The 16,116-nt window shown below is 44.7% G+C and overlaps 1 protein-coding gene across 1 annotated transcript in view; it reads left to right on the forward strand.

The window, feature by feature from the left end:
• Window positions 1-11,791, forward strand: part of LOC149351349 (nose resistant to fluoxetine protein 6-like) — a 29,809-nt gene extending 18,018 nt beyond the window's left edge. The window contains exons 6-15 of the mRNA XM_089580699.1: window positions 482-664; window positions 1,269-1,362; window positions 2,526-2,621; window positions 2,741-2,906; window positions 5,160-5,242; window positions 5,921-6,043; window positions 7,539-7,659; window positions 8,696-8,885; window positions 9,289-9,431; window positions 10,653-11,791. Coding sequence (XP_089436825.1) covers window positions 482-664; window positions 1,269-1,362; window positions 2,526-2,621; window positions 2,741-2,906; window positions 5,160-5,242; window positions 5,921-6,043; window positions 7,539-7,659; window positions 8,696-8,885; window positions 9,289-9,431; window positions 10,653-10,919 — 1,466 coding nt within the window. The 3' untranslated portion in view covers window positions 10,920-11,791. The remainder of the gene's footprint in view (window positions 1-481; window positions 665-1,268; window positions 1,363-2,525; window positions 2,622-2,740; window positions 2,907-5,159; window positions 5,243-5,920; window positions 6,044-7,538; window positions 7,660-8,695; window positions 8,886-9,288; window positions 9,432-10,652) is intronic.
• Window positions 11,792-16,116: the final 4,325 nt, after the last annotated feature.

Raw genomic sequence — 16,116 nt, forward strand, 5'->3', positions numbered from 1 at the left:
AGTCCCATCGTTTATAATCTTTTTGTTTCCATTCAAATATAGTCCAGAGTTTGACGGAATAGCGTCTGGCGCGCCTCCTTTTGGAATCATTCCATATACATAGCACAAAGCATGCTCTTAACAGGACACGTGGTAATCTGCCGGAAATCTATAATCGCTCACTAGGAAATTTTAACCGTATATAAGCAACTGTCGTTATATGCAGTGCTCTTGTGATCAAGGGGACCCGTACGGGCCCCGATACGTCGTTTCCTTTCTTTGAAGAATTTGGCGAGTGTATGTTTGTTATTTACGCTCCATTCAAATATATCCACATCCTCTCCTTCCCCATCCCTGTTCTCTACTGCGAGTAGCATCTGTGCTCCTTGATTACAGACCTCTTTCCGTTTCTCTTTAGAAGACGAAATATTACTAGAGGGCCCCATTGATGGAAACTACTGTCTTCATGATGCTGACTTCAAATATATTTGTCTTACTTCAGGGCCTCTACAAAAAGTGCTGAGTGCTTTTTCGATAGAAGCCAATATAAAGTTGCTGTTGAACATGGAACAAGACAAGGAATCTGAAGCAAGCACCTACAGATTCCTCCATGGCATACGCTTCCTCTCCATATTCTCGATTGTCCTTGGCCATTCGTATGCCTTCTTCGATTATTTAGCGATGTGTAAGTGCCAATTTTATGTTTCTACGCTATCAGTTGGCTGGACGTCATATATTATAAGGGCTGCGTCTAGAAATCAACTTTTTGTTTTCCTTTTTTGCTCTCTATAGAAGATATCATATAACACAATTTACACGCACATAACTACAGTCACGATAATATCTCACATATTTACAGGTGGGGAGTGGTTAAAATTCGTCGGTAAAAAAGGATTTTGTTTTTCGTCGTCGAGAAAAAGTCAGACTCTGAGCTTGCTGCGTTCAAAGAATAAAATTATAATAGATTGTGGTTTTTCTTCCAGATGTTTTAAATTAGCAGCTTTTTCACAGCTGTTTAATTACCCCGGCACGCACAAAAACCTTCATTAGGGCGCCGGTGCGCGGTATTTTTGTCTTTTTTCTTTCACTCGTGCTTTATAGAGGAAAGCATGGTTCGTTTCTGTGTTTCTCAATTTTCTGGTATCGCTTTATTTTGCTCCTTTTTTTATTTTGCAGCCATCTGGTTACGCTTGTTCAAAGGATACTTGCAGGGTTATTGTCGGAGAGGAGCTATTTTGAAATATATTGTAGCTTGATTTAAATGAGAATTGCATCTTTTTTTTTCCCAGCTAGAGCAATCAACGCCCTTCACTACGCCGACATGCTGGGCTTCAGTTTCATTATGACGGCATACAATAGCGTCGACATTTTCTTCTTCATTAGGTAAGAATGGACCTCATATGTTTGTAATAACTTTCAAGAATCGCGTTCATCGCGAATGAATGGAGTGACAATAATTGAAAGCTCTTCATATCGTCCTTCAGAGCCAAAGAGAACTTTTCAATGAGCCTGATTTTTTATGCAACCAGACAGAATCGAACTGAACTAAACGACACCTGAACAAAGCCATTGGAAGTAAAATATCATGAGCAGGCGCTAGCGGCTGGCACTTTTCTACTAAAAGAACCTTTGGCAGATTTCGATGAAGGAAGAGAACGAAGAAAAAAAACAGCATCCTATAAAGAAAGTCGGAAAGCACTCCCTTGAAAAAAAAGTGATGCTTACCGTGACCCTGTTTCTTCCGTAATTAATTGACTTAGTGACCATTGCCCTAGCACTGCAACTTTTGTGATTAAAAAATCCGTCATTTAATAAATCGCTTCCTTCTGTACGCAGTCACATATACAACCATATCTCGAAAGCCATATTTTGTAAATTAAAATATCAAATAAGTGCGCCTAAAAGCGCGGATTGGTGTTGTCAGATGTAGAACAAATTGATACGAAAGAGAAAAAAAAAGTATGATACGGTGGCCGAAAGAAAAACAGAAAGCAAGCTTCCTTAAAAACCCCTCTTATTTTGTGCTTTCTCGCTCCATACTTCTCATGTGACTAACGGTTTTGACGACGTTGTTGATGTCTTGAGCCACTGTCACTTGACGCCCCTCCTTCACTTTGGCGATCAGAAGGCCAGGGCAGCTGTGGGAGGAATGGGGAGGTCGCAAGTGCGTTTTTCTTTGTGTGTGTCATGGTGCAAGTCACGGATACTAGGAGGCCACCATAAAAAGTACCAAAAGCGCACAGTATTGTGGAGCCAGCAGTGACACAAGTTTGAATGTTTAGCCCGTAATTGACATGTCGTCGGGCATGACAGACGAAACTTCCCTCCCAGAGTCTGTCATGCCCGACGACATGTCAAATACAGACTCTCAGAAAAAGTTTCGTTTATCTTTTCTTCATTAAGACATCGTTTGTAGGTACCAACTAATGCATCTAAATATTATGTGCACACAATAAAAGAACTGCGGTTTTTTCTTTCAAGCTTTCACACCTGCTTATCGCATAAACATTTATGAAACCTTCTTGCACCTCTTTTTCTTTAAACAGTGGATTCCTGATGGTGTACAATATCGACAAACAAGCACAGACGCGAATCAACCGTTTCTATATATACGTGGTAGCCATCGTTCGCCGACATTTGAGGTACGCATAAAACTTCATGTTCTTGTTTGCTTTGTTACGCTAACCTCAGTTATCCAGTTAAACATCGCAGCTACTCTTATGGCGCAGTATTTCTGAAACGTGCTTTATTTTTATTTCAGAACTACGGTCCCAGTGTTTTTCGTCATCATGTGCTGCTACTTGGGGCCAGTAGTTGCATCTGGTCCTAATCTCAAGCCACTGATGGAGAGAATTCACTATGAATTCAGCAGGCAGTGGTGGAAAATATTGCTGCAAGTGAGAAACGCAGGCGAGCGGGACGACCAGGTGAAGACATTATACATGCCTTAACGCGCACAATCTTGCGAGGCAGAGAGTTGAAAACCAAGCTCTAATAGGTCGAAGTTTACCGGGTGTCACAGCTAAGTTTATCCAAGGTTTAACTTGTTCGCTGCTACATATTTTAAGTCAAAGTATTATTGGATTTTGTTCAGTTGAGTAAGTAAATAAATAAAACATAACTTTTCATCCACTGCGCTTCGGGCGAAAATTTCAGTGTCAAATAGCGGAGTGTCCCGAAAAAAAAAACATAATTCATCACTTTTCATTTTCATATGTGCTTTAGATTACCTTGTTCCGCGTTAAAAAGAAAATCGCGAATTATGAAAAAAATCTCACGTGGCAATCCACTCGCGCGATGGAGCAGCAGTGCTCTCTGGCGTGGAACTCGTGAAGATATCGGGGCTCTAGGGTGCTGCAAATGCGACAGGGCAAGAGAAAGCGTGTATTCGTTGACGGAAAAATTGAAAGGAACACTTGCGACCTTGTGACGTTCAGTGCGGAAAACAGCGGGCGCAGCGGTTGGCGATAGCGATAGCGATATGCAGGCCGGAACACTAAACAGCGTTCCTTGTTCTCGGTCGGGTGTTTCATCTCAGGAACAAAGCATGACGACGAGACGCAAAGACGCCAAATGCGGAACACCATATGCGAAATGCCGGCCGACGGCTAGGAACGCTGCTTAGTGTTTCGGCCCACATACCGCTGCCGCGAACCGACGCGCCTGCTGTTTTCCGCACTGAACGTAGCCAGGTCGCAAGTGTTACTTTAAATTTTACTGTCGGCACCCACTCACATTTGTAGCGCCTTTGAGCGCTCCTACTTTCATGAGTTGCACGTTTCAGAGCATTTTTGTCGTGGCGCGCGAGTGGTGAACAATGCGCCCTGCTATATTTTAAGACTTGACTAAAGTTAGCTGTGAAGCCTTGTATATGAGTATATGGCCATTGGCCCTATGCACCATCGAGTATACAATGAAGGTGTGTTGAAAATGGACGCAGTGGGGCTGCTAACTTGAAATGAGATTAGTTTTAGGCGCATTCTACCGGAACACATACCAGCACGTGCATTCCGACCAGAAATGTATCATAGCGTGTGCTCTGCTGTAGTTGCTCAGCTATCAGGGCGCTCGGCTGTTGACCGAGTACACGGATTCTATCCCGGCCTCAGCGCCGTCGTTCGACGGAGGCAAAACGCAACTCGTCCCTGCACTGTGCGATATCAGTGCGCGTTAAAATACCCAAGTTGGTCGAAATTAATCCGGTATATTCCACTACGGCATCCCTCATACCCCGTGTCTCTTTGGGACGTTAAAAACCATAAATCATACCTAGGGGTTTGACTTTTTGTTTTTGTTTTTCTAAAATTCGGCGGAATTTTTACGATGTTTATTTCAGAACGCCGCTTTGAGGTTTTTTCGGCAAAAATTATTTTCTACATACGAATTTTCAGTTTTTATCGGTGAAAAATACGTCCCAATGTGGTCAAGAGTGACGTAAAGTTTACATTAACCTTTTTCGGTTAAAATAAAATTTCAAAAATTAATTCGGCATATGTTCATCCGTGTTTTTCGGTTTAAACCGAAAAGTCCAACCCCTAAACAGTCCATACCATACCATTCCATACTAGTCCATACCATGACGTGTGTTCACGAACGATAGCTGGTACGTTATTCTTGTGTTGTCAGACTATCTACATGTACGCCATGACCGCCAGGGATAGTTCAGCGCTGATTCAGCGTCTCGCGTATTGGCTTTGTGCTCTGTTTAAATTATGAGCGCGCATATTGCATTTGAAAGAAGTGCACAATCTTCTTGAACCACCCATTCATATTACTCTTCTTGAAAATAACCTTGATCACTTCCCGCGAAAATGACTTGGGCTACAAGTCCACCAACACGTGGCGGTCACTGACCGGGGTCTGGGAATCGCGGATCATGAAAGGAAGGTGTGCAATACTTATTATACTGAAAAAAGAATTGTTCCTTGTTGTCCGACCGCAGTTCGTGCAGGGGTGCACAATTGCAGGCCAGTGATAATGCTTCTGGAGTCGTATTTTTGCGCTCTCTTAAACTTAAACAGTGCTGGATGCCCAGCATATCACGCAATCAATTAACGACACAGAGCATGCCATCTGCTGTCACTCCACGCATTTGCTTCAAACGAGACATTGACGTGTCACTTCATTTTCGTGAACTCAGGCATGAACTTGACAAAATATCTATGTTCTCGTTTTTCTAGGGATTCCTTGGAGTGCTGTGGTTTATATCTGCAGACTTTCAACTTTTTATGGTGGCGATGCCAACAGTCTTAATACTTAAACGGTGAGTATCCTTCTCGTGTACTGCCGATGTAACTGGTTCAGAGGTGGACCTTAACTCTCTGCGAGTGATTTGCAACCCGCATTCGGTAACACCTCTACAAACTGCATTGTTTATTGTTTATCGGTCTTTCATTACATATAATGGAGAAGATAAGGCAAAAAGCTGCGTACGCAGCTTAACTAAGGCCTTACCCCCTCAAAGGCACTTAAATCGCAATAGTAAAGAATCAATATCTGCTTCCTTTATGCGTGTGGCATCTAACGGTGGACGGAAGGTTTGGAGTGTCAGAAGTATTTAGTGTGCCCTGATTCAGCAGGGCACGCTAATAGCAGCACGTCTGAACGAGCAGTCTCGCAGGAAGTGGGTAATTATGTATGGAGCCTTAACAATCTAGTTTTTTTTTTGGAGAAAGCAATGAAAAGAGAGAGACACAGAGTAGAAAACGTGACTTGAATTCGGAGGGAGCCAACTCGTGCCCACAGAAAAACTACGTATCCAACTTTCGCACTGCACTACAGTAAAACTAACTTCTTAACTCGACATGCAACCAATCAATAATTAGAGCTTATGATCAGTTCATCAAATCAGCCAAACACTTCGCTGCATCGGGCTGCTATGTCGCTCAGGATGAAAGATTGTGCTTACTATCGGGCTTGTTCCGCGCACGTCTCGTTCCAGGTCATACTGGGGCAAAATCGCCGTTTTCGGCATCATGGGGGCCGTGTGCTCGGCCATAGGCTCCTGGCAGTTGCACGGAACTGCGTTCCCTCCGTTCATGATGCCCTTCGTCTCCGATCTGAAGTAAGTAATGCCCCATCCTCGTTGTACTGTAGTGGCAAAAATTTTTGGAGAAGTGTACTGGCCCTAAACAGCACTGCTGGTCCATTAATCAACGGACATATTCTTGGGGTTCAGGTGGAGCCTTTTCAATGGCAAAACAAAATAATTGTATTGCAGTAATTTTTTTTTGTATGTGTGTGGAAAGGCGAAACATGCCCTAGAACAAATACCCAGATATGATGCTGTTCTCTTTAAATCTATAAAGAAATATAATGACATACCCTGAACTACTCGTAACGCTGCGCGAAACACGGCTGATCCCCGTAGTAAGCACGCCTGTAATTACATAGCTCCATACCACGTCACTTTTACTTAGTAGAAGAGGCGGCTGAGCTAATTATTAACATTTTTGCTGCTATAATTAAAGAAGGGACGAAATAACTGTCAGCTTGCACCTACCCCGAAACGGGTGACGCCAAGGAAATAATGAGAAGAATGAAAAGAAAACTAATTGTTAGCCGCCAAACATTCAAAACCGAAAAAGCGAACGCAGCACATCGGTTAAGAGCGGAAGAGAGTGCTAGGCTAAGCAGTCTTTTACGCCGCTTTCTGGACATCATATCCAGAAAGTCTCCACCAGCGCATTTTTTCAACGGGAAGTTGTTTATGAACGCAATTCTTCCGCATTTCATAAGATTGTACCCTGACTATCAATATATCCGCGGATACCTCCTCGGGACGCTTGCAGCTTTCTGCTATTTATTGCCAAAAACGTAACCCATTGTTTTCCTATGGCCATCTTAACTACTCGGTGCGAGCGCAGGACAAACTTTAAAAGCAAGATTTTGCGATCGCAGCCATGTCCCCACCGACGAAATCACCGAATGAAGGCGAGCACGTGGGGAAAGACAATTCTATAGCCGTAGTTTCTGTCGGTTTATTGACGAAATGTGACAGGTACCCTTTTTGGGCATTGATAATAATACTGGGTGAGCTGTAGAGTTGAGAAAACTCTTCTGGAGGCTGCAGCGCACTGAGTGTCAAGTGAATAAATCGAAGAAAGCATCTGAAGCTAAAATATGTTATCTATTTTCATGAATGATTTGCCGGTAACATCGGCAGGATTCTTTTGCATTTGCTTTGTGCACGTTCAACTTAAGCAAAGGCATAATGAACTAATTCCGGTTGTGTAACCTATACCACACATGCACTCGTTATACGTATTATATGCATTTAGGTGTAACGTGGTTGGTGACATGGCTTATTTATTGTCACGTTAACCCTCAGAAATCCAGCCCGTTTCTTGGGATTTGGGAGTTCCTAACGTCGCTCTGATTCAATTAGGAACTACGTTAGTACATGTTTTGCAGGGAACACATTGTAAGCTAAATGGCACATAATTTTTGGTGTATTTGGAAGCAATTCCTCGTAAAAGCCATTCTCATTTAAGAGAAAAAATGATACAGTAACCTGTGATAGCGTATGCATTGGGTAAATGTCCTTTTTTGTTTCACAGGGTGCTCAACAGCTTCTACAGCGACGTGTATGTTTGGCCCTTTCACCATGGATTGTGTTACTTTGCGGGCTGTATAGTCTGCCTTCTCGTTCAGAAATTCCGTCACGCAAAGATTTCAAAGGTAATATCTCCGGAACTTAAAAGAAGCCATTGCTCTACGCTTTCTTGTGGTATCACACTTGCCAGCAGTTATCCTGTTTGCAGCGGCAGACAGTGCAGGATTATTTCGCACTGATCATGACGCCCGCATGAATTTCAAATACACATTTACTCTTTTTCGCGACCGAAACACGGTCAGGTCACTTTCTTTTTGTACGCAGTTTAGTCAGTGAGGATTCGGTCGATTAATAATCGAACTCGGTCAGGGGCTATCAAAACCGAAGAAGATGCAGAAAAAGCGCAGCGCGTCAAGTTAGATATCGTATGAAGATAATATTTTATGGCAAAACAGTTAAAGGGAGAAAAAAGAAATACAAACGAAACGTAACCGGTCAGAAGACAAAACCCTCGGCTTCTTCGGGCTGCGTGTGGCGCTTCGGTTATTTTTGGATTCTACCAATCCTTTTGATTGGTATCGAGCACATGAAACTTGAAGACGTATACCACTTACAGAGCACAGCTCTCTGTTCGCGGTATACGTCCATGACTTTTCTGGCTCTGAAGCGAAAATTTCGCCAGTCGTTAGCAGCTTAGGGGCCGATCTCTCATAGCTATTCAAGCGTCAGACAAAGCTGTTCATGTGCTGCCTACAGCGCACCTTCTCCGCGGTAGACAGCGTTGGTGTCGTCGTAGTCTGTTGCTACTGAAATCTTCCGCCGTCACCTGCTGTCTAGTGAGAACGTCAACTAGGTGCGATTGGTCCACATAGTGAATTAGTAGAACGTTAAGTTGGGCGAGTTGGTATAGGTTCATGGTTGAAAAACAGCGCACAAAAGACTAGAGACAAGAGTAAAGGCGACGACAGGCGAAAGAGGCGAAAGGCGACAGGCGACGAAACTTCACATAGTGAAGTTTCTAGTAGTTTATCGTTTGTTTTCTGTTTGTTTTCATCACCACGAACTGCTCTTACATATATAGCTGCAACGCTGTATGGGATGAGCTTGTTTTTTTTTTTACGTCTCACAAGAACGCTGATGCAGAGTTCGGTTTTCTTGCAGCTGAAGCTCTTCGCTACGTGGTGCTTGTGTGTGTTCTGCGGCCTTACGTGTTTCTTCATTAAACACGACTGGTGTCGTGGTCGCAACCCTACGGACGAGTGGGTCAAGCTTCTGGTTTCCGTCGCAAATCTACTCTGCTGCGCTATCTTCGTGGGGTGGCTGGTGTTCGCCTGCGCCACTGGAAGAGGAGGTGAGCTCCGGCCCAAACATTGCCTAGTAAATGTTTTATTTTTGAAGGCATTCGTCGGTGAATAAAAAATTGCAAAGAAGTACGATTTGTCAGAACGAAAGAAAGCACCGAGTCCTCAATGTTCTTAGCATTCCTGCCAGGACAAATAAGGAACAAATAATTTCTTAAGGTGGCAGTAAGGGGCTGTCTCCTGCAGCACATCCCAGCGAAAAATCTCTTTTTTCACTTTGCTACTGAGATTTGAAAATGCGTAGCGAGAGTGGGTCCGGTGTGATTGTTCTTCATCAGAAGGAAACATTTCCAGCTGTTACAGACGGCGTACAGGAACTATGAGAGATGCAGCGCTTTACCGCTTGTAGCATATCTTGACTAATGTGCACGTTTCTCACGCGTGCGTAAACAGGAATCGCGGCGAGGCTGCTGTCGTGGAAAGCACTGGTTCCCCTGAGCCGGCTCTCTTTCGGCGTCTACTGCATCCACGTACCCATCTACTACTACTACTTCGCCTTGAGCCGGGAGAGGGTATTCTACTCGCACTTCACTCTGGTGAGTTCGCTGCCCGATTGCATTGGGGCCATGTCAATCAGGGTTAGAGAGGATCAAATGTACGCAGGAGGATTTACTTTTTTATTGCACTGTGAAGGCGCTCGAGTTATTGTGCATGGCTCCATTAGGCCAGGTCGAGAGCTCTGATAGAGAAAGTGCTCTCATAGCTCTGATGGGAATGTTTCTGAGAGGTCTTCATGAAACGAATCTCGCAGCAGCGCTTACGTATTGGCCTAATTTTTGCTGGGGTGCGGGCTAGGTGCACTTGCACTACGAAGAAAAAAACATTCGTGGCTTATACGAGACAGATCCAGAAATTTGATTAACTTTACAGAAATAACACACATACGAAATAATTTTGTTCACCTCAGGGCTTAGCCTTTCAGATTTGTTGCCACTGTAGGCATGTGTGGCAGTTAAGTCTTCCGAAAGAGATTAGCCTCCGGTACCTATAGTAGAGCACTATAGTATTAGAGTTATAGCAACAGGCTGTGTTATCCTTCCAAAATGCCGGCAATAGCTGCGCCCCAGTCTCGCCTGTAACAAGCTTTAGCGCAGATCGTATATCGCCGCTTGACTCTGTGGTTCGTGCATCGCCGTGGTGGCTTCATGCATTTTTTGGTGCGTTTTCCTCCTCCGTCAAGCTTTAAGTTTTGAAATGTAAAATAAATCAGTTTGGACGACCACAGGCCAGTAGAAAGCGGCTTTAATATGTTTGACTTACAAAATATTCATTAACGCGCAAGCCTTGTTTTCTCGATGGGGAGGTGTAATAATAATGTATTGCTGCAATCACATTCATAGTGTTCGCCTTTATCGGCGTCTGGGAAGTAAAACTTCGTTCAGAAGGTATTTCTTCATGCTACAACGCGAAATTAAAATTCGAAGCGGATACCCTAGAAAGCAAGGACAAAATTAAGTGAGCATTTGGACGTTCCGTGCATGTTTTTCCTCATTGTGCCGCAGGTTCTCTTATCATGTGTTTATTTTAGTTACAGCTGGGCTGTTCCCTCTTTCTGAACTTTTTTTTTGCTTCTTTTCCTGCTGCCGATTGGCAATTTTTGTAATGCGGTGTTTTCCCCGAATCTCGCTTGCTTCTCGTTCTCAGCTCGTAGCCCTTGTGTTTGAAAGCCCATTGGCCTTCATATTTACTCGCCTTCCGCCGCTATCCGTTTGCTGTGAACGTAACAGTGCTGGTTACTTTTTGCTACGCGTGTGCAGGTGATGCTCACTTTTGGGGTGTTTGTGCTGAGCAACATCTTCAGCTTCTTCACGTTCCTCGCCTGCGAGGCACCCGTGGGCCGCTTGGAAAAACAAGCCCTAATGCCCTCCAGCTTACCGCACGATTCCAAAAAATGCAGCGCCGTCACCACAAACGGAATGCTACACAATGGCGCAACGGTCAACAATGTTCCTGGACGGACTGGTGTGAACGCTAAGACGTGCTTGGACGCTGTTATATCTGTGGGCGACGTTAGCCGCTTGTAGCAAAATGAGTTATTTTTTTTTTACTGTGCCTATGTTTTCGTATTCTTCATAATACTTTGGCGCCGAGCGCATGAATACCGTTGTGTTTTATGCGAGAACGGTGAGTCCACTATTCAAGAGAAATCACATCATTCTGGAGCAAAGATATCTCTTTCCCCAGCGCCAGAAATAGATATATAAACGCAAACAGCCTGCCAAGGCAAAACTGCACACATATTTAAAGTAGTAGAGCCAGGCTAGCACTCATATGCGTTATAATTTATATTGTCTTCAGAAGACTTATGGCGGCTACTTCAGAGTAAACAGCTATATATGAATGCACGAACTGAAAGTTCATTCGTTTAGGGTAGTTCAGGGCGTCGAGATTAACATAAGCCAATCATTGAAAGACTAAATTGACATAATAAACTACCTTTCATTTCGGTGAGCCTTAAGTCGAGCTTGTTTATGCGCTTCGCTTGGCGGCAAGGCAATTCCAGGCGACTCGGTTATTCAGACGCCTTTTTTCGTTAAATACATTCAGAGACCGGAAAACGTGGCAAAAAAAAAAAACGTATTTTAACGCGCTATCATATAGTACAAAGGAAAACTTTAATGTCAAAACATTAGTGTTTTATAAGAGGCTGTGCGTCGACCGGAATAAAATTTAGTTACGTGATACTGGAGCTTTCTAAAAGCTGGTCACACAAATTACTGAAATCAATATGAGCAGCGGTGCCTTTCATTGACAAATGTCCCCATTTAACGCTTCTCAGGATTTAAGGTCGCTGTATGCGCTCTCGCATGACTCTCATCATGTGCGTGGCATATTGTGATGGTGCGTGTACAAATACTGTAAATAAAGAAACCTTCAACTTATGTGCATAAGCTAAGCTTATGTCTTTGGGTCGTCGTTTCTCGCTTCTCTATATGCGCTTACTAGGCGGATGAAAGCCTGGCTGCATTTTGTTTTTGCCTGATACGCAAAAAAAAGATTACTGTTGCGACTAGTTCTGTTCTGTGAGTAGGAAAAAGAAATTTCAATTTCAATTTCAATTTATTTTCGAATTTCTTTTACAGCAAATACAAACACTTTTTGGACCCATAGCCAGCGGCTAGTTCGGGTCCAAGTACACAAAATACGTAAAAGCAAATTAAAAAACGGCGGACATATACAGAAAAGCGTAAGCGTAGTACAAGATTAAAAGCAAAGCAGTCTAAATAACACTGGTAGATAACATTCGGCGCGGCAAAAGAAAGAAAATAGCTTTGAAAACATGACATGCAAAAAGAACTTTCGGACATCAAGTGTTAGTAAAAACTATCCAGATATATTCCAACTATCCAAAATATTCCAGAGTTCCATGAACCAACAATGGTGCGCTTTCTCCGGGACAACGGTACAGCGTACGATGGTGCAACACAGGAAGAGTGCCCCAACTCCAGCTCAAGTTCGCTGCATTATGAATGAACGTGCTTGTTTCTGGACCACTCTGCAACACAGGGAATTTCTGAGTAGTTGGTAAAGCAAGGTGAGACGCGATGATAAATATGATGTCCAATTTTCGGAACTTCTTAAGGTAGCTTTCTGTCCGATAGGATGAGCGCTTACTGAGCAATTTGGAAATTGGAGGGGAGGGGGAGGATGGGGTTGTATTTCACAAAGACTTTTGACGAACAGTAGACACACGGCGTGGCTGTCTCAAGGGAAAAACTTGCCGCTTCAAACTCAAAGATTCTGTTATATATATTCTTAGCCTCCCTCCCCTCTCTTAACACGAAATCCATTCTATTGTTTAGTAACAGGCGGCCAACACCAAAACGCATAAGAAGGTGGCAACTAGCCCTGGTTAAAAAAAAAAAAAAACATTAGAGAAATGAAGTTCGCGCTGACGTTTGCAAGAGTTAACCAAACTGATTTTACTCAAAACAGGTTACACCAAAAATTCATCACCTGAAATCTTCACTAAGAAAAATACCAGACGCCCAGAAAGAATGGTGCTAATTTCAAAGTTAGCTGGTCGCTTAATGCCGCATACACTATGATATCAATGAAGAATGAGGCAATTAACCGTAGAGCTAGCTACTACTGGAATTCGCAGCATATTTCAGCGTATGTCTCATACTGAACACATGAACCCGGACTAGTTGGCGTTGCACTGACTCTCATACGACCGAATGATATAATCGTGGTTCGCCTGTCTCTTGTGTTCGATGCGTTCGATGGCGGCTTCGGCGTCGTGGCAGCGTGCGCTTCCTGATTATGGCGCCATTGTTTCATCTTCTCGGCATCGCAAGCTCGCGCGACAGGGTGGGTCCTCTCCGTTGATGCATTCGCTCCGTTTCACCGGCGTACAACTACGGCTCTACATGTATAGTCGTCACTAGCGTTCACTACGGCGTTCGCGTAGTTATTCCGGTTACTGGCACTTGAGGTGACCCACCGTCTCTGCCCCGGTAGCCAGTGACTACCCCTGTCCCACGGGCAATCTCAGGGTCTACTGAGTCAACAGACATCGAAAATTCTGATGCACATCAAGATGCACAGTTGCCCCTCGGCCAATTTTAATGATCATTGAGTAGTTAAATGGTACGGCAAAACAGCGCTGACGGACGGGACGGAAGAATATGAACCAACCAGCCCGATTCAGCCCTCTCATTGAGTAGTTAGCATACGATCCGACAGACGGCTCAAGGTGTAGCAACAGTGAGCAAAAACCCGTATTGAAGCAGTACTAAAACGAGCCTATAGTCTTGAAGCAAGGTCTATTTTTAATCCACGTTTTCCACAAGGTCGTTCTGCGCATGCGCGCCTCTTCTCCTTCTGCTCCACCGGTTGAAAAAAAAAAAAGAACCCCCAGATCCTTCTGCGCATTCGAAGTTCATGTTAGTGACAGGCGCATGCGACAGATGGCGGAAGCTGTCAAGCACATACTTGCTACTTCGCAGGCGCAGCTGGCTCCTAGTGGAAGCAGACCGCGCCTGCGTCTCCCACGTGCGTTTGTTTTCAACCAGAAAGAGGCGAATTTTCGCCATTCCCCAGAGGGTGATACATCTTGTGAAAAAGGCGGATTGAAAGTCTGTCCGCGAAAAGCTATTGAAATACTTCACAGTTCAGCACGATCCACATACCGCGATGGCGGACCGACGGTGGGTAATAATGCGCACTTGGTTTCAGAAGCACTCACTTTTCGCCGACGACGCCGTCACAGATCAGTGACCGTCTTTGTCGCGTTCATGGCTACTACCGTTGCGCGCACTTGCAGGGCACTCGGTCTCTGTGGTCGCACAGCGCTCTAAGAGGCGAAGACAGGCGAAAAACAATGACACGCCGCACTCGAACGGCACACAGCTGATCACAGGACAGTTTGGGGAGCTAATGTAGTTTGAAATTTTTTAGTTGAATAAAAATATATGCTTCATTTGTTTTGATTTCTGCATTTTTTATTCAACATTTAGTGCGTGCGAGGCTGCTTTCAGCGACCCTTGACATGGCCCTTGGGATTTCAATGGTCACTCGTGAACCTCCGTAGCCTCAATTGTCATTCAAAAATGCGATGTGGCAGCGGCCGATCCTCATTGAGTTCGATGTCCGTTGACTGAATGGGCACTGACATTGCTCGTGTGAGGGGGCTGGCTGCCCGTGTGACAGGGGCCTGCATCGCACTAGGCAATATATGCATCACGCACCACATAATGCTGACGTCATGAAAGCGCTCGGCTTCGTACTACGCGAAAGCGCCAGACATCGTACTCAGAGGTAGCGCAGTAGAAATGCGTCTAAATTATGAATCCTGCCTTCGTGAAAAATACAGTACAAAGAAATGAGCCACAAAGATGCAATACGGAGGACTGCGCACAAATGTGGCGTCCATTTCCTCCGTTTCTGCAGCGTCTCTTCGCTCTGTAGTTTTTGCCACGGAACCCTGCCAATGAAAAAACTTTCGCATGAATGCAACGAACAAAACTTCTCACTGGGGCCGTGTTTGAAGTTGGCTGTATTGGCAAAGGGATGTGTTACGCAGTTTCGTGCATATTTGAATTTTACATGAAACAAAAGGCAGGCTTACTTTGGCCCCACTGGCGCATGAAGTTGTCGCCTATTTATTTTTGACACTTGAGGTCTTTTGCGCCAGCGGTTGTCCTTGGCTTCTTTTTCTTCATTTTGGGATGTAAAGCTTGAATACATAGATGTAGCAGTCGATGGAAGCACTCACTTCATCACTCCACTCGAAGAAAAAAAAACAAGCAATTAAAGACTGCAAAATATAACGCAGCAAACAGTGAATGTGAGTTCATATTGCTTACAATCTGCTTATTATGACAAATCAAACAACGTAGACAAGAACGGCCACTCGCACGGCCACAGCAACCTTCCACCGGCATACCTTCACAATCATAGCTAAATGCCAGCATTAAAATTCACGGTTTAAAAGCGTCCGGCGTATTTATGTGCCGGCAAAGCCGGCGGAACAGCCGGTGACGCAGCCGGGGTAGCGAGCGGCGGCAGCGATGAGTAATTTTAATTCGTCTCGCAAACAGGGATACGATGGCCGACAGAGGCAGCGCGGCGATTTCCTTTCACCTAGTCTGTCTTAGATAGCCCAGGGAAAAACCCGTTCCGTTCCGTGAACGGGCTCAAGGTCGTAAAACCCATAAACAAGCAGTGGTAAAACAACCTGAGGGCATTCTCGCGGACTGATTGCGAAACGGCGACACAGCACGCCGGTCGCCGCTTCTCCCTTCCGATGTGCGCCGCCCTCGGCACTGCATGCTGCTCCGCTGCTGCGAACCGAAAATAGACTCCTTGTGCCGAGCGCCTCTGCGTTATCGCGCTGCGTCCTCGAATGGATGCCGAAGAGCAGCCCGAATAGTACCACGCATGCCGGAGTTGGAAGAGGCCACACACAGGTAGCGCTATGCTCTATCAGGGTCGGGAGAAGGAATGCGGTTCCGTGTATGCGCTGCAGAAATGAACAAGCAACCAAGGAAGCCGGAAACAAACGAGAAAACAAGTCAACAAATAAAACTAAATGAAGGAAGCAGGGTAAAAGAAGATAATGTCAGCTGTGAAACAGCTCAAATTTGGTGGAAGGTTTGGTTTGGTTTGGTTTATGGGGTTTAACGTCCCAAAGCGACTAAGGCTATGAGAGACGCCGTAGTGGAGGGCTCCGGAAATTTCGACCACCTGGGGTTCTTTAACGTGCACTGACATCGC

Source organism: Amblyomma mixtum, chromosome 3 (genome assembly GCF_055824585.1).
Source record: "Amblyomma mixtum isolate Tamu chromosome 3, ASM5582458v1, whole genome shotgun sequence".
In the NCBI taxonomy this organism is placed as follows: domain Eukaryota; kingdom Metazoa; phylum Arthropoda; class Arachnida; order Ixodida; family Ixodidae; genus Amblyomma; species Amblyomma mixtum.